The sequence below is a fragment of the Poecilia reticulata genome, chromosome 7, assembly GCF_904066995.2.
Source record: "Poecilia reticulata chromosome 7, P_reticulata-male-v2, whole genome shotgun sequence".
Lineage (NCBI taxonomy): Eukaryota > Metazoa > Chordata > Actinopteri > Cyprinodontiformes > Poeciliidae > Poecilia > Poecilia reticulata.
This window is the reverse complement of record NC_088836.1, coordinates 24,446,170-24,464,233: the sequence shown is the minus strand read 5'-3', so window position 1 is coordinate 24,464,233 and position 18,064 is coordinate 24,446,170. Positions and strand designations below refer to the sequence as shown.

General features: G+C 39.2%; 1 protein-coding gene across 2 annotated transcripts in view; it reads left to right on the top strand.

The window, feature by feature from the left end:
• pacsin1a (protein kinase C and casein kinase substrate in neurons 1a) overlaps nt 1-18,064 on the top strand; it is a 38,344-nt gene that overhangs the window by 16,264 nt on the left and 4,016 nt on the right. Inside the window, exons 1-9 of one of the 2 annotated variants that reach the window (XM_081609138.1) lie at nt 3,595-3,790; nt 8,247-8,376; nt 12,397-12,553; nt 13,229-13,464; nt 13,694-13,849; nt 14,535-14,710; nt 16,756-16,876; nt 16,960-17,066; nt 17,287-17,483. In XM_081609138.1, the coding sequence (XP_081465264.1) occupies nt 8,317-8,376; nt 12,397-12,553; nt 13,229-13,464; nt 13,694-13,849; nt 14,535-14,710; nt 16,756-16,876; nt 16,960-17,066; nt 17,287-17,483 (1,210 nt within the window). In that variant the 5' untranslated portion in view covers nt 3,595-3,790; nt 8,247-8,316. Of the gene's footprint in view, nt 1-3,594; nt 3,791-8,246; nt 8,377-12,396; nt 12,554-13,228; nt 13,465-13,693; nt 13,850-14,534; nt 14,711-16,755; nt 16,877-16,959; nt 17,067-17,286; nt 17,484-18,064 lie in introns of those variants that run through there. The other variant, XM_081609137.1, reaches the window with a different exon arrangement.

The window sequence follows — 18,064 nt, the reverse complement described above, 5'->3', positions numbered from 1 at the left end:
TGCATTGGCCTGCTTTGAGCATCTTTATTTGACTCTTTACTCATCACAGAGAAACCAACAAAAAACAGAGAGAGGAGTTTTTCCCCTATTAATTCTATTAAATTTTCCTTCTAAGCATAAGGAGATTTATAATCACTGAGAAGTCAAGAGCTCTCGGGGGCCCCCTGCTGTTCTGACGGCCCTAAGCAGAATCTTAGTTTTCTTTTTCCTTGGGCCAGCTCTGCTCTTTACAAATCTAGCGCATGGCTTTGGAACGTTTTCCCTCTGTACCTTAGTTTTTCTGGGTTGTTTCATTTGAACATTCCTCAACCTTATAATAACTGTCAAGTCCACAAGGTTCCTCTACAGTTAATGTATGTGTAATATTTTGTCCGATGTTCACATTTGTGCACATTCATCTGTAATGTGCAGACTTAATCTGTGTAGAATCACCAGATGATTGGTATGCACCTAAAGTCAGGAAAAATAGTCATCTCATCACGAGGCAAAATAAAGACACAAAATGCACATAATCCCACCTGTGGGGAGTTTATAGTGGCCGACAGAGTGCATGTTTGTTGTGGTTACATGCATTTAAACTGATGCTTGCATGGGAGAAATTGTCCAAACTGCAAAACACAAAGTATCTGACTGAAATTAAAACGAGGAAAGCCATGCTAACAGCTTCACCACTCTGCTGTCCAGCTTCCAGACTCATTTTTTTCCAGTTGATGCACAATAACTTGGTTTTCGTGATGCCTCTACTTCCATCACATATTGACATTGCCCAGTCCAGTCAAAGTGCACATTAGAAGCATTAGTGGTGAACAAACAGGCAGCAGGTGGCAGGCAGAGAAGACTCATCACTGATCCTGTATGTTGGAGAAGAGTGTCGACATATTTTTACCAAAGTCCATGACGGAGGTCTTTTGGTTATTTGTGTCCCCTTGTCAAGGAATCACTGTGTGTCCTGCTCTTCAGGGAGAAATGTCACACCGCGATGACTCACTCCTAACCCATATATTGATTAAAAATGGGAGAGGCAAAAGACAATCCTCCCTACAACTGGAGCAATCCTTACTTTGCAGCAAAGAGCGCACTACTGGAGGCGTATAAATAGCTGAGTCATCCTGTGCTTGTCTTTTTGAAGTGATGACCCACACAGTAGCCTTCACCGGCAGAGGCCAGCATCTCTAAATATTGCAACATATAGCAGCGATCTGAATGAAGTGTGGATTTGCTTAGTAATTCCTCCGTGATATAATACTGTATGCTATCAAATATCTCGCTGCTAGCTTATTTGAAATGGCATCCTGGTTCCAGGGGTTATATAAACAAAACAAAAAAAATAATAATAACAATGTGTTCTTTGATTATAGCAAGACTGTTCAGAATAAGGTGAGACAGCGTCTCACCCAAATAAGGTGTCTATTTGAAGTTAGGAAGCAAAGTTTCAAAGGGCAGCTTTGCCAGAGTGTGGGAAAAGGGTGAACCAATGACGATACCTGACTGAAGTTCACTTACATCCTCTGACAAGTTTCATGAAGTTTTATTGGCTACTACTAAGATCTGACTGTAGCATACATTAGTTATGCGCAACAAAGCATTTCCTTATAATACTAAGATACTTTATAGAAATTCTTTGTAACTACTAGCAGTTCGTAGCACAGCACAGTTACCCTTTAAAAGCTGCAGGTTAACCGGAGAGCTGGAGCTGCAGGAGCACAGACAAGCAGCTTGGAATGGTTTATTCCCCCTGAACCCTGTTGTAGACTCTCTGTGGATCCGCATGTCAGCTCACATTTGAGTCTCCAAAGCCGAACCCTAATGAGCAGCGCAGAGTGCTCACAGCCCTCCGTACCCAGCCGATAACAACAACACACCCGACATCCATCTCTAGTTTCCGGATCTATCTGAGTTGCTCCTCTTAGGTGCTCCATAAATTTGTCGACTCGGTGCACACTTGCTCTGCCTCCCTGTTGGTGCATAACCAAGGGTTGTCCAGCAGTTGACTGCGAGAGATGGACAGCTGACACAATGTCCCTAGCCCTGCCTTCTTGCTCTTGTCTAGAACATCGGACACATGACCAGCTTTATGACGGCCTCAACTGTTTACAATGTGTGTTTGTGTTTGCGTGCGTGAACGTGTGTGTGTGTGTGTGTGTGTGTGCGTGCGTGTGTGTGTGTGTGTGTGTGCGTGTGTGTGTGGGGGTGTGTGTGTGTGTGTGTGTGTGTGTGTGTGTGTGTGTGGTGTGTGCGGGTGTGCGTGTGTGTGTGTGTGTGTGTGTGTGTGTGTGTGTGTGTGTGTGTGTGTGTGTGTGTGTGTGTGTGTGTGTGTGTGTGTGTGAAGTCTGCGCAAGGCAGTTCTGTCTCCTGGCAACATCCAGCAGCCGCCTTATTCTGCTCAGCACCAAGCATGAATCACATCTTTGTGCTGATGTGTTCAGCTGCCGTTCTGGCCCAATGGGCCTCTTTATTGCACTCAGGAACATCCTGGCTCCTTGTCCATCTCCACAACATGCCTCAAGTTTGCAGTAGCATCTCTCAGCCACACCTAATTCTCTCCCCTGTTTACTTTTTCTTTGGCAAATCTCCATCTCTCCCCCTTTTTTTTTTTTTCAGGCAATGTCAGGGGACACCAAACTACGTTTGTCCAAATAGATTTATTCTTAAACTAACAGTGGGTATGAAAAAAAAGTCTACATTCTGTAGTATAAATGCCACATTTTGTGACGCAAAGAAGCCAAATAAGTCATTTCAAAGCTTCCTCCGCTCTGCAACACATATTCTGCATTATTCAACTGAAAAACAGCAAAAACTGTCAATTCAACATGTGGGGTGTTAACAGACCCCTTCTAAAGAACAATGCTGAAATTCATTTACAGGGATGCACATTTAATAGAAGTTTAATTCAGGTTTTAATCATCCCTTTCAGCAGGTTTCTAAGAGTTTACTTTTCAGTTAAACACAAACACCATAGTTTGTGTTAAAGATGGAAAACTGAAATATTTGTTATGTTCTCACATGTGTACAGATTTTTATATCTTCTGTTTAAAATCCAAAGCTGCTTTCATCGATGTTTTCTCATGCAACGCAAATTCTTTTATTTTTTTAAAATCAGCTAGTGGTTCTTATCTTTTTTTGACCTTCTGTTGTCTAGCTAGACTGAAGACAGTTCACTTGGTGATGCACAGGTGCAAAGTTAGTTCATCTCACTGAAATCTTCTTACTCTAACAAGCTTACATGTTGTGTTATAGTTCCCATTCAGTTCTTTAAAGGGCTTGTGAGCATGTTAGACATTCTGAGTGCAAGACATTTACGCCACCAAGACCAAAGACTGAATGCGTATCTCTGATGAGATGTGTTTTACAGTTCCACGCTTGTTCCGTTGCAGGTTTGGAAACCTTTTTTTGGATAGTTTGGTTTTCAAACATTGGCAAGAAAGAGTTATAAAATCCTGTAAAAGTCCAACTCGGATGCAGTTTCATATCAAGATTTCTTCTCTCGTTGCCTTAGTTGTCCTATCAGCTTCTTTGGTCCTCTTTGAGGCGAACTCCCTCCCCCCTCTAAAGCTATTCAAATGGCACACTGCAGGATTATCCCTCAGCCTCTGAGATATGCTGGTTTGGTCAGACTTAAAGTCCGCTCTAGGTTTGCTTTGGCTACAGAGACTGAAACTGTGGGGGGAAAAAATGATCAGATTAATTTGAAGTCAAAAAGAGAGAGTTGGATTGCTAATTTTTACATCCTTGAGGAAGCTGTTTGAGGATTTTATTTACTTCATTTCGTTTAATAATGGAGCCAACAGTGGTAAGTACATGTAGAATAAAGCCTCAATGTGGTCAAATGTGCAAAAGTTTGATTTTAGCCGATAATTCTCCTCTGTTTTTAACATCCACACAGCCTCTGCAATCACAACAGGCTCTTAGCAGACTTAGAAGATTTAAGATTACAAAAGGGATTGCTTTGTCAGCAAGGATTTTGGACAGTGGGCGGATTGTTAGAAGGATCCAAATGTTTTTTGGGCCAGAACAGCTGTTATTTAAATATTTCATACCTGGATTAAGCGCAATGTCTTTTTTTTTTTTTTTTTTTTACAAACCCCAATGGACTACTAAGTCGTATTCTGTTTTTACGAGGACTTCTTCACCCACCAGGAAATGTCTAGGGGAATGTGAGGTGTTTTCACAGTCACTGAGGTGTATTGACCTCAATAAGAGCAGAATAAACCCCTATGTCTCTTGGGTCAGACAGCAACCTCCCACAATAGACCAAAACTGTGACTTTTCAGTGAAGTATTTTTCTCTTGGCTCGATAAGCCAAGGCCATGCTGTCCTTAAACAGGAAGCCACTTGTCCTCTCTTTACAAATTCTCACAAACAGTAAAGAGTCATAGGCAAAACTAGAAATGTCTTCTTTTTTTTTCATTCAAGTTTAAATCAGCTAGATAATGCGTGTGGAAACATCAAAAAGCAAGAAATGTGTTCAAAGTTCCTTTTCCAAACACCAGCATTGTGTTAAACAGCCCGGATTGTGTGAATTTTATCCTATACAAAGCTTATATTTGGATTCAGGCTTTGTGCCAGAGCCTAACCGGCTTTGATGTTAATAGGTATTGTTGTCACGAATGCTGGAGCTTATTGGACGCCTTGGCTGATGGACAAGTAGATGAACCACTGATGGTAGCCAGGATTAAGAACTGAGACTTTGCGCCTGCTTAACTTTTTTGATGCATGAGGCTGGATTGCATCATTTATTTGGCAGCCACATTTGCTGGTTCTCCCTTTCCCCCTCGCTGTTAGGGCACTGCAAAAAAGAGTGGCAACTTTGGGGGTCTTGAAGTCTCCATAACAACCATGTATGTATGTATGTATGCACCATGTATATGTCAATCAGTTTACAGGGATTGGTGCATCCTGTCCTGCAATCACGAATGTAAACATGCAGACGTTGCTGAACTATGTTCAGACTTTAACTGAAATGTGCTTTGTTCAGATAAGACTAAGACTGTGTTGTTTTGGAAACAAACAGTAACTGATAGGCAGACTCAAAATCAACGTTCTTTAATTGGGATCTCAGCCCCCTGACATAAATACAGTTTGAGGAAAGGAAATCATAAGAGGATTCTGGATCCAAAATTTCTCTCTTTGTATGCTTCATTTCTATGAGACTGTATTTGACATGAGTTGGTGTTGTCCTGCAGGCAATAGGAGTTTGCACAAAGTATTTTCCACAGAGCTATTGGGAGCTTTGTTTTTCTCCCCTCAGTGAATAATTGTGCTCAACTTCAAGGTTGCACTTTTCTAAAAGTGTCTGTGGGAAATTGTAGTACTGCAATAGACATCTCACTCTAATGCTATTTTAAGTGTTAAAACACATATTTACTAAGGATGACAACAAATTTGTCTGTGTCTGTAAATTACCATAATTTAGAAGCACAAGATTTAAATGCATAAGACTAAATTAATGCAAAATACTGAGCGGTGAATGAACATTTTACACACTAATTTGATAACATTTCTGGAAAAAAAGAAAAAAGAAAGTTCTATATTATTCATGTATGTATTTTAAGTTGCATATATTTTTCCTTACAATACTAATCACTGTGGTTTTAGGCCTACATATGTTGACTCCTTACTGCATTATCACATTCAGTAGGAAGAATGTGGTGTGGGTGTAAAATAAAATGTTCTTATATAGCCCCTGGACTTTTTACCTGCACTGATGTTTTGATGATACGCAACGTTCCTGACATTACAGGGAGCTACAGTAAGAGTCGCGTAAGCAGAAGAAGGAAGACCGAAAAGAGATGAAAGAGTTTCTCAGAAAATGATTAAAAAAAATCCTTTCCTGGCACTTCCACTGTGAACTGAACAGCACAAATTGGTTCTGATTCATACCCGCACAGTAAAACCTCAGAGTCATGAAATGCTGCTGTGGTGATTTGAACCAGCCCATAGTGCACTCTTGATGATAGCCAGTGAAGAAAAGCCATGGATGATCAGAGGCTCACAGGCTGGTGTGAGTGCTGGTGATAGTAACCAAGGGCGTGATAAAAACACAGCTCTGCTAAATCAGTGTTCTGTAGAAACCCCTGACTGAGGCGGACTTCATTGCCCGCTCTGCTGCTGCAACTTAAAACAATCACAAATGGGTGCAAAATGTTCCCACGATGATGTTTTGAAGCCTGCGAAAAATACTGTGCAGATTCCAAAATTTTCCGCTAAATATACTTGCCCCGTTGACATCACGCTGTTATCTCAAGCCCAATTCTTCTTACACGGACAATTATGCTGTCATTTGTCCACAAAGGAAGTTTGGTTCAAACGAGCCAAATGTGGGGAAGCAGTTTTCTGGTGACTCACTCCAGGGGTGAAGGATGTTACAGGAAGGAGTTGTACGTAAAAGGGGATGAAGGTTGAAGGATGAAGCAAAGTGCGTTGGCGCTCTGTAAAGACCTGACAAAATCTGTACATCATCTTTAGATGTTCTTATTCACATTTATGTATGAGAAGTTTCCAGTGAATAAATATTTCTGTTGTGTTTTAAACTTTACATTTGCGCCTGTTTTTTATTCAGTGGAATGATAACGATTTTAGAAGGTGGTAATTATATTTATTTATAGCTTGATGACATTTTGTTTTCCCAAGTTAGAGAAATCTGTGTGACATGAAAAGAGGCTATTTTAGAAAGAATTATATAATCCATTCATCATCGGCTGTGCAGCTCCACAGGAGCTGGGTCAGGAAAAAGTCTATTGAGAAAATTTTCCTGATGGAGTTGAAGAAAAGACTAATCCTCATTTTGAGATTTTGTTGCCTTTAGGTTTATTTTGGGAGGGGGAATGTTCTTGCATCATCAGCTGTGTTACATTTGTAATTTATAAATAAAGCCTAAGATTTAAGAAAACAGGACCAGGACAATAAAATTAATCTTGTTAGGCAGCTGATAAACTGAAAAAAAAAGGTCTTTAAATGTTCAAATCCTGGTATAAATTTCTCCAGTGGTTATAAATGTACAAACGAATTACTACTGTTTGTTCTCATTTGTTCAGTGTTTCCCGGTTTGTGTGTTGTCTTTATTTAATTAACAAAAATAACACAGATAATCAACACAAGTTGATTATAATCAACTTCTACTATAAGCTGGTTATAGTATAAATTATATTCTAAATTGAATATCTGACTCCACTGAATGCGACCTATTGTTTATCCTTTTTTTTTTACTTTTAAAATGTCATTGTCCATTTTTGTTTTTCCACAAAGAAACCCATGTTTCTACTCATAATATTATGAACAGTAAAATGATTTAGCATAGCTAATTGTTGCTAGACTACATTTAAGATGAATACTTAAGCAAATCACATCTGGAACAGCGTCTAGTCAAAGTCCTCATAATTTCAATTAAAATGATGTTAGTGTTGAAGTTAATTTGCACTGTTGAAACATTTAGATAATACCTACATTCCCTTACAATCCTCTGTAATTATAAGCATTTCTAGCTGGGACAGCATTAAGAAAGACTCATTATTGTTACCTGCTCTTCTATAAATTGAATTGTCGTGTTGCTTGTTACAGGGTAATGAATATCTCTCTATCAAGACAACGATATTAGTCGGGGGAGCAAAATGAATTAGGCTTCGGACAGAACTCAATACCAATGTAGCAGGAAACAAGGTGGTTAGACATTGAATAAATGTCAAACACCTAAATATAAATCACCTTTAAAGCTTAAGGAAGCAGGAGCTGATGTGAATTAACCAACTAATTAGTGATTACAATCAACAGACACAATGAGATGTATAAATAGAGCCTTAATCTCGTTTCTGTTTTCCGTGCTCATCTGCAGACAGGGCATTTCTGCGTGGCTGGTTGCCGTGCCTGTGTATTCTTAGAGTTTGGGGCCATTTTTCTCTTTCAAGAAGAAGTATGCCAAAAGATTTACAGTGGAAAGATTTTAGGTCAGAGCTAAGAGAAAGCTTCTCCCACTCTGACGTCTTTTGTAGGACACACCATTATAAGATGGCCCCTAACGCTCCTCAGGGCACCGCACTGTGTGCTTGGTAGAGGAAACTATTTTTAGCAAATTATTATGAATGTCTCAAGGAGACCCCCCCCATCCCCACCCCACCGCTACAGTGAAACTTTCCCTCCATTTTTAAGTCGAAATGACCACACAACCGATCCGCAGAAAACTGTTGTCTGTGATTTTGCGATGCAGCTTTGCTCACGTTTTTATTTTATTTTTTATTGTTGCTCTCTTGCAGTGCATGAGGAACCCAGCTCTCCTGCTGAGGACAGGTCTAGTCATTAGAGCGCTTTGCCACATCCAGGAAAATGTCTGGCTCCTACGATGAATCTGCAGGTGCTGACGACACCATGGACAGCTTCTGGGAGGTAAAAGTTTGCTGCACTTTTAACATGTAACGCCGTTTGTGAATCCCCCGTTAAGTATTGATTGGCTGCCTGATATCAAGAAGTCACTTGTTGTCCTTTTCAAATGGTAAAAAAAAAAGAAGTAATTAAGCATACCTAAAAGGGTTTTTTGTTTTGTTTTGTTTTTTTACACAGAAAATTAGCTGAAATGTTATTTTTCCCTTACGTACCAAGAATTATAATTTGAGTGGAGCATAAGGAGAGCACAATGAAGTGGCCTAACATACTGTTTCTGTGTGCTGCAACAGTCTGAATCACTGAGGACAGCTAATCTACAGGCAGAAAAGTAATACAATATTCATGTCTTCATAGCAGCAGATTCATGAGATATTACAAATTACTTTTTCATTGCCTTAAATGATGTAATTAACAGAAATGAACCCTTCTCCATGCCTCCCGTTTACTACCACGGTAGAGATGACAAAGTATGGCCGTTTGGTGGGGCAATATTTACATTTTGATCTGCTGAGTGTCTCTACGTTATTCATTCCAGAGATTTGAGTTGGGCAAAAATATTGCTAGAATCTAGTAGATATTTCTCACTATGTGCAGCTGTGCCTCATCCTTACTGATGCTACTGACATCAGCATCAGTAAGCTTATTCTTCTTGTCCACTGTAATACATGTGTTCATATAATGTTGCAAGCACACTACTCTAGTTTGAATATAGTCAACGTAATGAATGTTGCAATCTGAATATGCTTTAAAAGAGGCCCTCAAAAACCAAAACTTTATTACGAAGTGAATAAAAAGCTGCTATTGTATAATTTGTCACTTCCTGTGTCAGATAGCATATTAGCTCCTGTCTGCAACTTAGAAAGAAAATAGTATTTCTCAGAAATGCCATCCTAGGCTTGAATATTTTGAAAAAAATATATATACAGTTTATATCACAGAAGGATCTACACTGTAAACGTTTTAAAGTGAGTAAAGTGTTCAGTTCTTTCATAACTTGTACAAACAGCAACCTCAGGGGTTTCCGGCTGCTGTTTCCTTGAATGGCTTCTTGAGACTGGTTCTATAAAACAGAGCCGGTCCCTGCTGAGCCGACTTCACTACAGAAATAAATGTCTCTACACCAGCTACAGGAAAAATAAATACCTTTGGTCTCCACTGGTAGACTGTTAAATTCAACCCCAACTGTTTGGGCTTTGTCAAATTTCTTTACACACATGGGGTAATAAAAATACACCAAAGAACAAAATGAAAAAAAAAAAACATTGTTTATGTATTATTAATAAGTTTAGAAATAGCACATGTACACTGTTGAGTTTAAAGCTCTCTTTTATTTCCATATATTCTTTTGTAAATATTTTTTTCATTTTTATCTAAAGGCAATTTTTTTTTTATCTGTTGTCTCTGATTTAAAGGCTGGAAGGCAACTTTAAACAGAATACAAAAGAGCAGTAACCACAGAATAAACAATGCAGACAGTAGCACAGAGAATGTAAACAATATTCATACTGACCACCTGTTTGCTCTGCCCACAAATATTTTTGTAATCCTGAAGTCACAGTCTGTTAACAGGCGATTCAAACCATTGACTTTGTTGTCCTGATGCTGTTTTGTAAGTAATTTGGCTTCAGGGACATTCATTTGTGGATAAGCTTCAACTTCCTTTCACATGTCTTGAGATGTTGCTTCCACATGGAAACATGTTTTTGCCCTTTATTCCATTTATTTTGTGCAGTAAAATACCCATAAGACATGATTGTAGACCCTCACAGTTGGAATGGTGATGTTTGGCTTGCAAACTTCTCTCTTTTTCCATTAAATGCAATGATGGTTGTTATGGCAAATGTTTCAATTTTAGCTTCATCAGAGCAAATGATTTGCCTCCTGAAATTGAGGTCTGTTTCCAAGCTTTCATCTTGTTGTTTGAGCAGTGGCCTCTGGGGCCAGCACAGCGACATGGTCCGTTGCTTTTTTTTTTTTTTTTTTTTGCTGTGCTAGAGTGGCATATTTTGCACCAAAACGTTTCTGGCTCACAATTCATCTCAAACAGTTTTCTTTGACTTTTTGTGATCTCAATTGTTTTGCTTTTCACATTTTTTTCTCACATTTTTGAGTTTGCAAATCTGCAAACTCAAAAATGTGTTTGCAGATTGTAGGGGTGAGTGCCAGTGTAGGGGGCACTCACCCCTACATTGTGAGTGCCTTATTTACAAAAGTCCTAAACTTGATTTTTTTTGTACTTGTGTATGCATTACTTACAATGTAGGGGTGTAAGTTTGTACCATTGCATTGTTGACGTCCCTTTTTAGGACAACAACAAATCATCATGATGTAGCTGTAATTGCGGTTTATAAAGGTGTGTGTTGAGTTGGAAGCTAATGTAAATATGCTCACATTTAGCATCCTCTACAGGAATAGGGACATGCATATGTGAAGATAGAGTATGTTATGTGTGTGTGCACATGTGTGTGTGTGTGCATTAAACCCTCCAAATTAGTTAGAATGAATTCTCTGAGAACAGAGGCTTCTTTGTGTCATGGCTCTCTTAGCCGCAGAGACTCAGACAAAGAGTCTCAGTCATCAGCCGCTCTGAAGCAGCCTTTCACCACATGCACCTGCATGCAGCATCTGAGCTCTAGCGACGCAGATAATGTCATCTTATGATGTATAAATGCAAATAAAAAGCTTTAGCATCTGTTATTGGTCAGTGAAGCTCTTGTTTAGAAACTTAGCATGGCTGAGAAATTCGCTGCAAAGACCCGACACTCAGGTGTGTTTTCATGTGTAAAACCGGACCACCTACATGTTGTTGTTGGTGCGACTTGGCGAGCCGTCACACTGGACAAAAGTCACACGGTTTACACACCTGCCTCACAGTTTCCCTGCAGCTTTCATCTCAAACAGTAGCCAGACACAAATGCAAGCTAGTGTCCAGACCAAACACAGAGCGTCGTTGTAGCCTGCGAGCATCTCAGACCGACTCTGTGATCAGTACCGAAATGACACTATACACTATGTACCATCTCCAGCCCATACATCACACACACACACACAGAGAGAGAGAGAGAGAGAGAGAGAGAGAGAGAGAGAGAGAGAGAGAGAGAGAGAGAGAGAGAGAGAGAGAGAGAGAGAGAGAGAGAGAGAGAGAATATCTGTGGTATTTCTGTCTCTTCCTCGTCATCCATTCCTGAGAATCTGTCTGGCTGTATTATACCACTCAAGAGGATTAAAGCCGCCACACACACACACACGCACGCACGCATACACACGCACACACACACACACACACACACACACACACACACACACACACACACACACACACACACACCCTCATGTACCCATGCAAACACAAGCCCTTGACATTGCATAACTCCACATGCACAGGCACGAGTAAGCCCCCCCTCCCCCCTCCATTATCCTGCCTTCATCATGCACCATGAGCCCACTCCCCCCTGCAGGCACTGAGGAGGAGGAGCCGTCCAGCAAGCTCCTAGTTTTTAAGGGAGTTCCACTTAAGGTGGCAGAACCTGAAATAAATACAATTAAATGTACATTTTGAAGAATTTAATTTGAGTGCTGCTCACATCCAGCTGAGGAGAGAAGCAAATTAGTAGGACAGCTTGTACCTTTTAAGGGTCAAGATGTAAATACATGCAAAGTTGATGAAAAAATTGTGACCTCTTTGTTTTACTTACTTTGAAAAGAAACCATTAGAAATAAAATTGAAAACAATTATTTTTGCCATCTTCTTATGTTTTTTTTTTTTTTTATCCAAGTCTTTTAGTCTAAGTTGTGTCGTCATTTTGGTTGCTGTTTATTTTGGGGTATTAGAGGATACAGGGCTGAGAAAAAATGCAAGTCATTCATTTTGGATCTTATTTTTCATGTGAAACCTCCATAATTTTGCATGTTTTGTTGGTTTATCCTGTAAACAAAATTCAAAAAAGTTCATAGGACATGATTTATTTATCTCTCTTTCCCTCTTTTTTCTCTCTATTACTCTCCCGCTCTCTCTGTGCTCAGGTGGGGAACTACAAACGTGCTGTCAAAAGATTTGATGATGGCCATCGGCTCTGCAATGATCTTATGGGTTGCCTGCAAGAACGTGCCAAGATAGAAAAAGCTTATGGTGATCAGCTAACTGCCTGGTCCAAGCGATGGAGACAGTTAATTGAAAAAGGTTCTGCTTTTTTTTTTTTTTTAAGATTAAACAACTATTAGTTAGGATGAGACGAGGTTCAGTTAAAAGGGGTACTATCTGACGTACAGTTGATAAAGCTTGGTAACTTCAAATCCCGATTAGTTGCTCCTGGATGCTCCTTGACTACTATAAATAAGCAATTTTATTATTTGGTCATTTATGTGACACACAAGTCATTGTGTTGATTATGTAGCATCTGTTCACATGTGCATTACACAGTTAAACTCAAAATAATTAATACCCCTGGCCGATTTAAACTGAGAAATATTTCCATTCAACAAAGCTTATTTCCAAGATAAATTGAGGTGAGCATCTTTCAAAATATAAACCTCTAAAAGAGCGCCACTTTAAATATTTTCAGCTACAGTTTCTTAAAAAGACGACATGACAAAAACGTTTCTCATGAGTAGTTTGAAAAGCTTTTATCATCGTGCCAAACTATTCGAAACGAAGTCAGCAGGAGAGTTATCTACTGTAAATAAAACTTCAAACCTTTTAACAGAACCTCACATCAGAAATCCCTAAGCAGTCACTTAAAAGGACACATTTATTCATTAAATTTCAATTGAACGAAGTTTGATTTGTGATATAGCTGACACAATCATTCTGCTCTAAACTTTTAATTTGAAATTAATCAACTGGTGCTACCCTCAGGTCCACAGTACGGCTCCGTGGAGAGAGCCTGGCTTGCGGTTATGACAGAGGCAGAGAAAGTGAGTGAACTGCACCAAGACGTGAAAAACAACCTGCTGAACGAAGACGTGGAGAAAGTGAAGAACTGGCAGAAGGAGGCATATCATAAGCAAATGATTGGAGGCTTCAAGGAGGCCAAGGAGGCAGAGGAAGGCTTTAAGAAGGCTCAGAAACCATGGGCCAAAAAGCTCAAAGAGGTGAGGACGCAAACGGATGTCTTCAGGAATCACCTTTGCTTGTAAAGAAAGTCTTAGGTTGTGTTTCATAAAGGCCAAGTATTTACTTGAATGGAGTTAATTCAGTGTGTAGCAGATGTATCTGGTAGTAAGTGCTGATTGCTCTTGTAAGGTAAGAAGTTTGGGGGGGGGGTTTCTTCTTCTATGTATGTTTTGTTAAATCTTTCACCGTTTCTGTGTGGACATGCAGATGGAGGCAGCTAAGAAAACGTACCATATGGCCTGCAAGGAGGAGAGGCTGGCTGCAGCCCGGGAGGCCAATGGCAAGACGGAGGCTTCTGTCACACCAGACCAGCAGAAGAAACTTCACGAGAAAGTGGATAAATGCAAACAGGACATGCAAAAAGTAAAGACCTCAAAGTCTTACTAAATTTGGTCAGACTGCAAAGAGTAAAAAAAAATGGATGTTGCTGAGATTTTTGCTTTTGTCTTTTACATATATTTTCGCAGAAATATTCAAGTGCATGTTATTTATCATCTCTACGATGCTGTGAAGTAGTAGTTGCTCACTTACAGATTCCTTCCGTTTTTTATTTTTTCAAATTTTCACACTCGAATGTTTCAGTTTGGCAAAAACACTTTAATACCAAACAAAAATCAGCTGAGTAAAATACAAAAAGTAATTTTCAAATGATTTCATTTACTAACTGGAAAACATATCATCAAAGATCATAAAGTATGCCCCCAATTTGGGAAAATTTAAGAACAGATGATAAAATCATTGATCTCAGTCACTTTGACTCCTTTAGGCTGATTTTGCAAAAGGCTTTATATGGTTGTGAAAAATTTAATTCATGTCCAAAGCAACACAAAGTTTTTGTGCAAGACCTGTGATCTTTAGCTGCTTCGAGTCTAACTGATCACTGATCTTGATCGTTGTACTAAAGATCCTCACAGAAAGAACAAATATGTAGCTTTTACCTTTATAACACCTCAAAACTCTTACCAAATCATGTCCAATATAATTCAGTTGAATTATACGCATTAGATACATCACTTCAGATAATTAATTTTTGTGTCTTCTTTCTCAGGCTAAGGAGAAGTATGAGAAGTCTTTGGAGGAGCTAAGCAAGTGCACTCCTCAGTACACGGAGTGCATGGAGCAGGTGTTTGACCAGTGCCAGCAGCATGAAGTCAAGAGGCTAACTTTCCTCAAGGAGGCCTTGTTGGACATAAAACGCCATCTTAACCTCACTGAGAACCAAAGGTTAGTCGAAATCAAAGAGACAAGTCACATATTCTGTATTCTGACATTGTAACTAGCTTAAGTTGTGTTTATTCCTGTTTGCAAAAGATTCAAAGGAACAAAAAAAAAGGGACCAAATCCTGACCCGTCTACATGAAGGTTGGACAACCTGAAAGCTGTCTCTCATAGCTGGGACTGAACTTTACAAAATGATTACTTTTAAAAACCTGGTTTGGCCTAAAACCATTTACTGTGCTAAAACTATTTAATTTTTTTTGCCTTGTTTTTAAACCACTCTTTTGTCTGGAGAAGATTATTGCATTATATGTTCAACTTGACTGACTTTTAGAAACAATCACTAGGTGCAAACGTTTGAATGCATCATGGATTTTTTTCCTGATCCACAAAAGGCCAAAAATACATATAGAGCCTGTGGTTGAGGGGACAACAAAATGTGTCCAAGTTGTTGATCGCAGTTTAAATTGAAGGTTTTCTTTGCATCCTTTTTTTTTAAATTTTCTAACTATTTTTGCATCAGTAGCGCTGGCAGTAAAACCAGTCTCACAGTTGACCAACAAAAACAAACTAGCAGATGAGTTCACAATCTGATATTCTGGAGCTTTTAATCGCCACCTATTATATTTCAGCCTGTATTTATAATTTTGATCCCCGTAGGATGGTAAAAATAAACACTAAATTCAAACTTGGGTTTTTTGCTTTTTTTTTGTTGTTTTTTTTACAAATTATTGAAATTGTTTGATGTACCCCCATTCCACACTAGAAAGAGAACAGATTAAAGAAATCATTAAAGCCCAATCTTAATATGATGTTAACCCTAGCTAAATTCACAAGTGTATTTCTGAAACAGAAATCTGCAAATACCCAGATGGGATATTAAATTTAAACTATGCAGAGTATATCCATGCATTAATAGTTTTGATTTTAAAAAAAAACAACAAAAAAACAATCCAAGCAACAAACAAATCGTAGTTGATTAGTTTGATTGGACCCGTGTCACATTCAGCACAGTTCACTTCTAGCTGATTAATTTCAACATGCGTATCAACCAGCTGTGTATTTCTCATTAGCACTGAGCCTCACAACGTTAATTAACCGAAAATTCATTCAATGGCGTTTCTGACTAAATGAATTTGGTTCAGAACGAATGCTTGTCATATTCTGGCCTGCTTTTAAGCTGCGTCTAATAAACAAGCCAGGAGCCACGGCGAAGGGATTTACAGGCTCTTTAAACAAACCTGCCAAGTTTGTTTTCCATCAATCTCACTGGCATCTCAGAAGACTGTGTAATCATGCACTATCTATTTGAAAATATGCGACACCTTTTTCCCCTACTGCCTTACTATTTCTGTGTCTTTTTATCAGGATGTTTTAAATCTAATTCAATTTGCAGCTGCAATCGCAGCAACAGGAGGTTCCTCAAAGTCCTCACTTGGGGGGACTGAATACAGATGCAGAGATATTCAATTAATTAGAATATTATGGAAAAGTTCATTTATTTTCAGAACACATTTCAAATTTTGGGTTATTAAAAGTATGTTTAATTCCTTATTATTTTCAAGGGTACCTTTAAATCTGTCAATCGAAGCTGATCGGAATAAATATTCTAATTTATTGAATACGACCTCACACCACATTTTTCAGATGCTGTCTAACCTTTCAAAACTTGCATCATTTGCCTTTCACTTCACAAACATGCGGTGCTTTATGTTGGTCCATCACAGAAAACTTTTAAGCTTGTCACTAACGTCACTAGCTGGGAAAAGGTTAATGCCATGTAGCTTTGCAAGCGTTGCATATCACATTTTTGCATGGAAAGTTAATTGAATACACAAAAACCGTTATTTAGGCTAAATACTTTTAGCAGTTGGGGGTTCCAAGCTTTGGCAAAGAATTAAGAGAGAGAAAATCCACTCATGCCCTAACCTTGGATCTCTTTCAATCCGGAATCTGAGCCACAGTGTGAGTCCTGGTGCCAGTTTGGCAGCAGCCTCACGTCCCTTCTGGTCCCTCCATTGTTACAGTTTGTTCCGCTCTCCTCTCCTCAGCTATGTCACAATATACAGAGAACTGGAGCGCACGATTCAGGCCATAAGCACACAAGAAGACCTGAGGTGGTTCAGCAATAATCATGGCCCAGGGATGCCCATGAACTGGCCAGTGTTCGAGGTAAAACATCCACAGTTCGGACCAAACAGGCTTCCAGAACTGCTCCCTGGATTTATTTTGTATGCTTTGATATTTTTGTGCAGGAGTACAACCCAGACCAAGCAGCTGCTCCTCCAAAGAAGAAGAAACCAGATGGAGCCCCACCCACTCCAAGCACTGACCATGTGGCTCCCCCTGGTGACCGAAGCAGGTTAGTTCAAGGCATTTACATTTTCTCATTGAAACCATTTCATTTTGGGAGCGGTTCTAAAAGTATTATTTAAGCTTCATCTTAAATAAAACTGAACAACGTTTTATGTAATTTTCTTTTCTTTTTCTTTTCTGCAAAAAAAAAAAAGAGTCAACCAACTGAATTGATACGAATTTTACTTCAAATTTAACCCAACATTTCCCCCCTTTTTTTTATTTAGCGTGAGCAGCTATGACAAGAACCAAGCTTATTCGGCCGAGTGGTCCGACGACGAACAGCCCACTACGTACTCCGGCAACGAAAACGGTGGAAACAGGAATTCGTTTGAAGACGATTCCAGCACTGGGAAAGGCGTCCGTGTTCGCGCCCTCTATGACTATGACGGCCAGGAGCAGGACGAGCTCACCTTCAAAGCAGGTAATTATTTGAGCCCACCAGGTGAATATGGACGTGATGGAAAGCTATGGTTAAAAAAAAAAAAAAAAAGAACTACTGTTTCCTTTTCTGTTCTAAAGCCTCCTTCCTCTACAAGAAATAACAGGGATTAGGAATAATAGCTACACTTGGGAACAAATTACAGGCGTTTGCCATCAATTAACTCAAGCTGCTTGAGCAATGGTCCAAGAAAATGGCTCAGAGGTTCCTGCGTGATCACAAATAGTAATTTCAAGAGAATCTCAGTAGCTGTAACATCAGCTGTGCGTCTTTGTCTTGAGTTTTTGTCTTTTGCTTTTTCAAGTTTTAGCCACATAGTTATAGACACATTTAAAGAAAAAAGCAACATAACTAAACCCAGTTTGGAGGTTCATGTTATATGAAACGTGACTCCTTTTCCAATGATTGTTACACTGAAAGCTTTAAAGTAAAAAAAAAATGTTTTGAGAGGAATTTCTCTGGATGTCCGTTTTTAATTGTATTTGGGATGGAAAATGCACATCAGCTGACGTTTCTGTAGATGTGCTGGAATTAGCTAACCGTTTGTTTGTCCCTGGAGAATG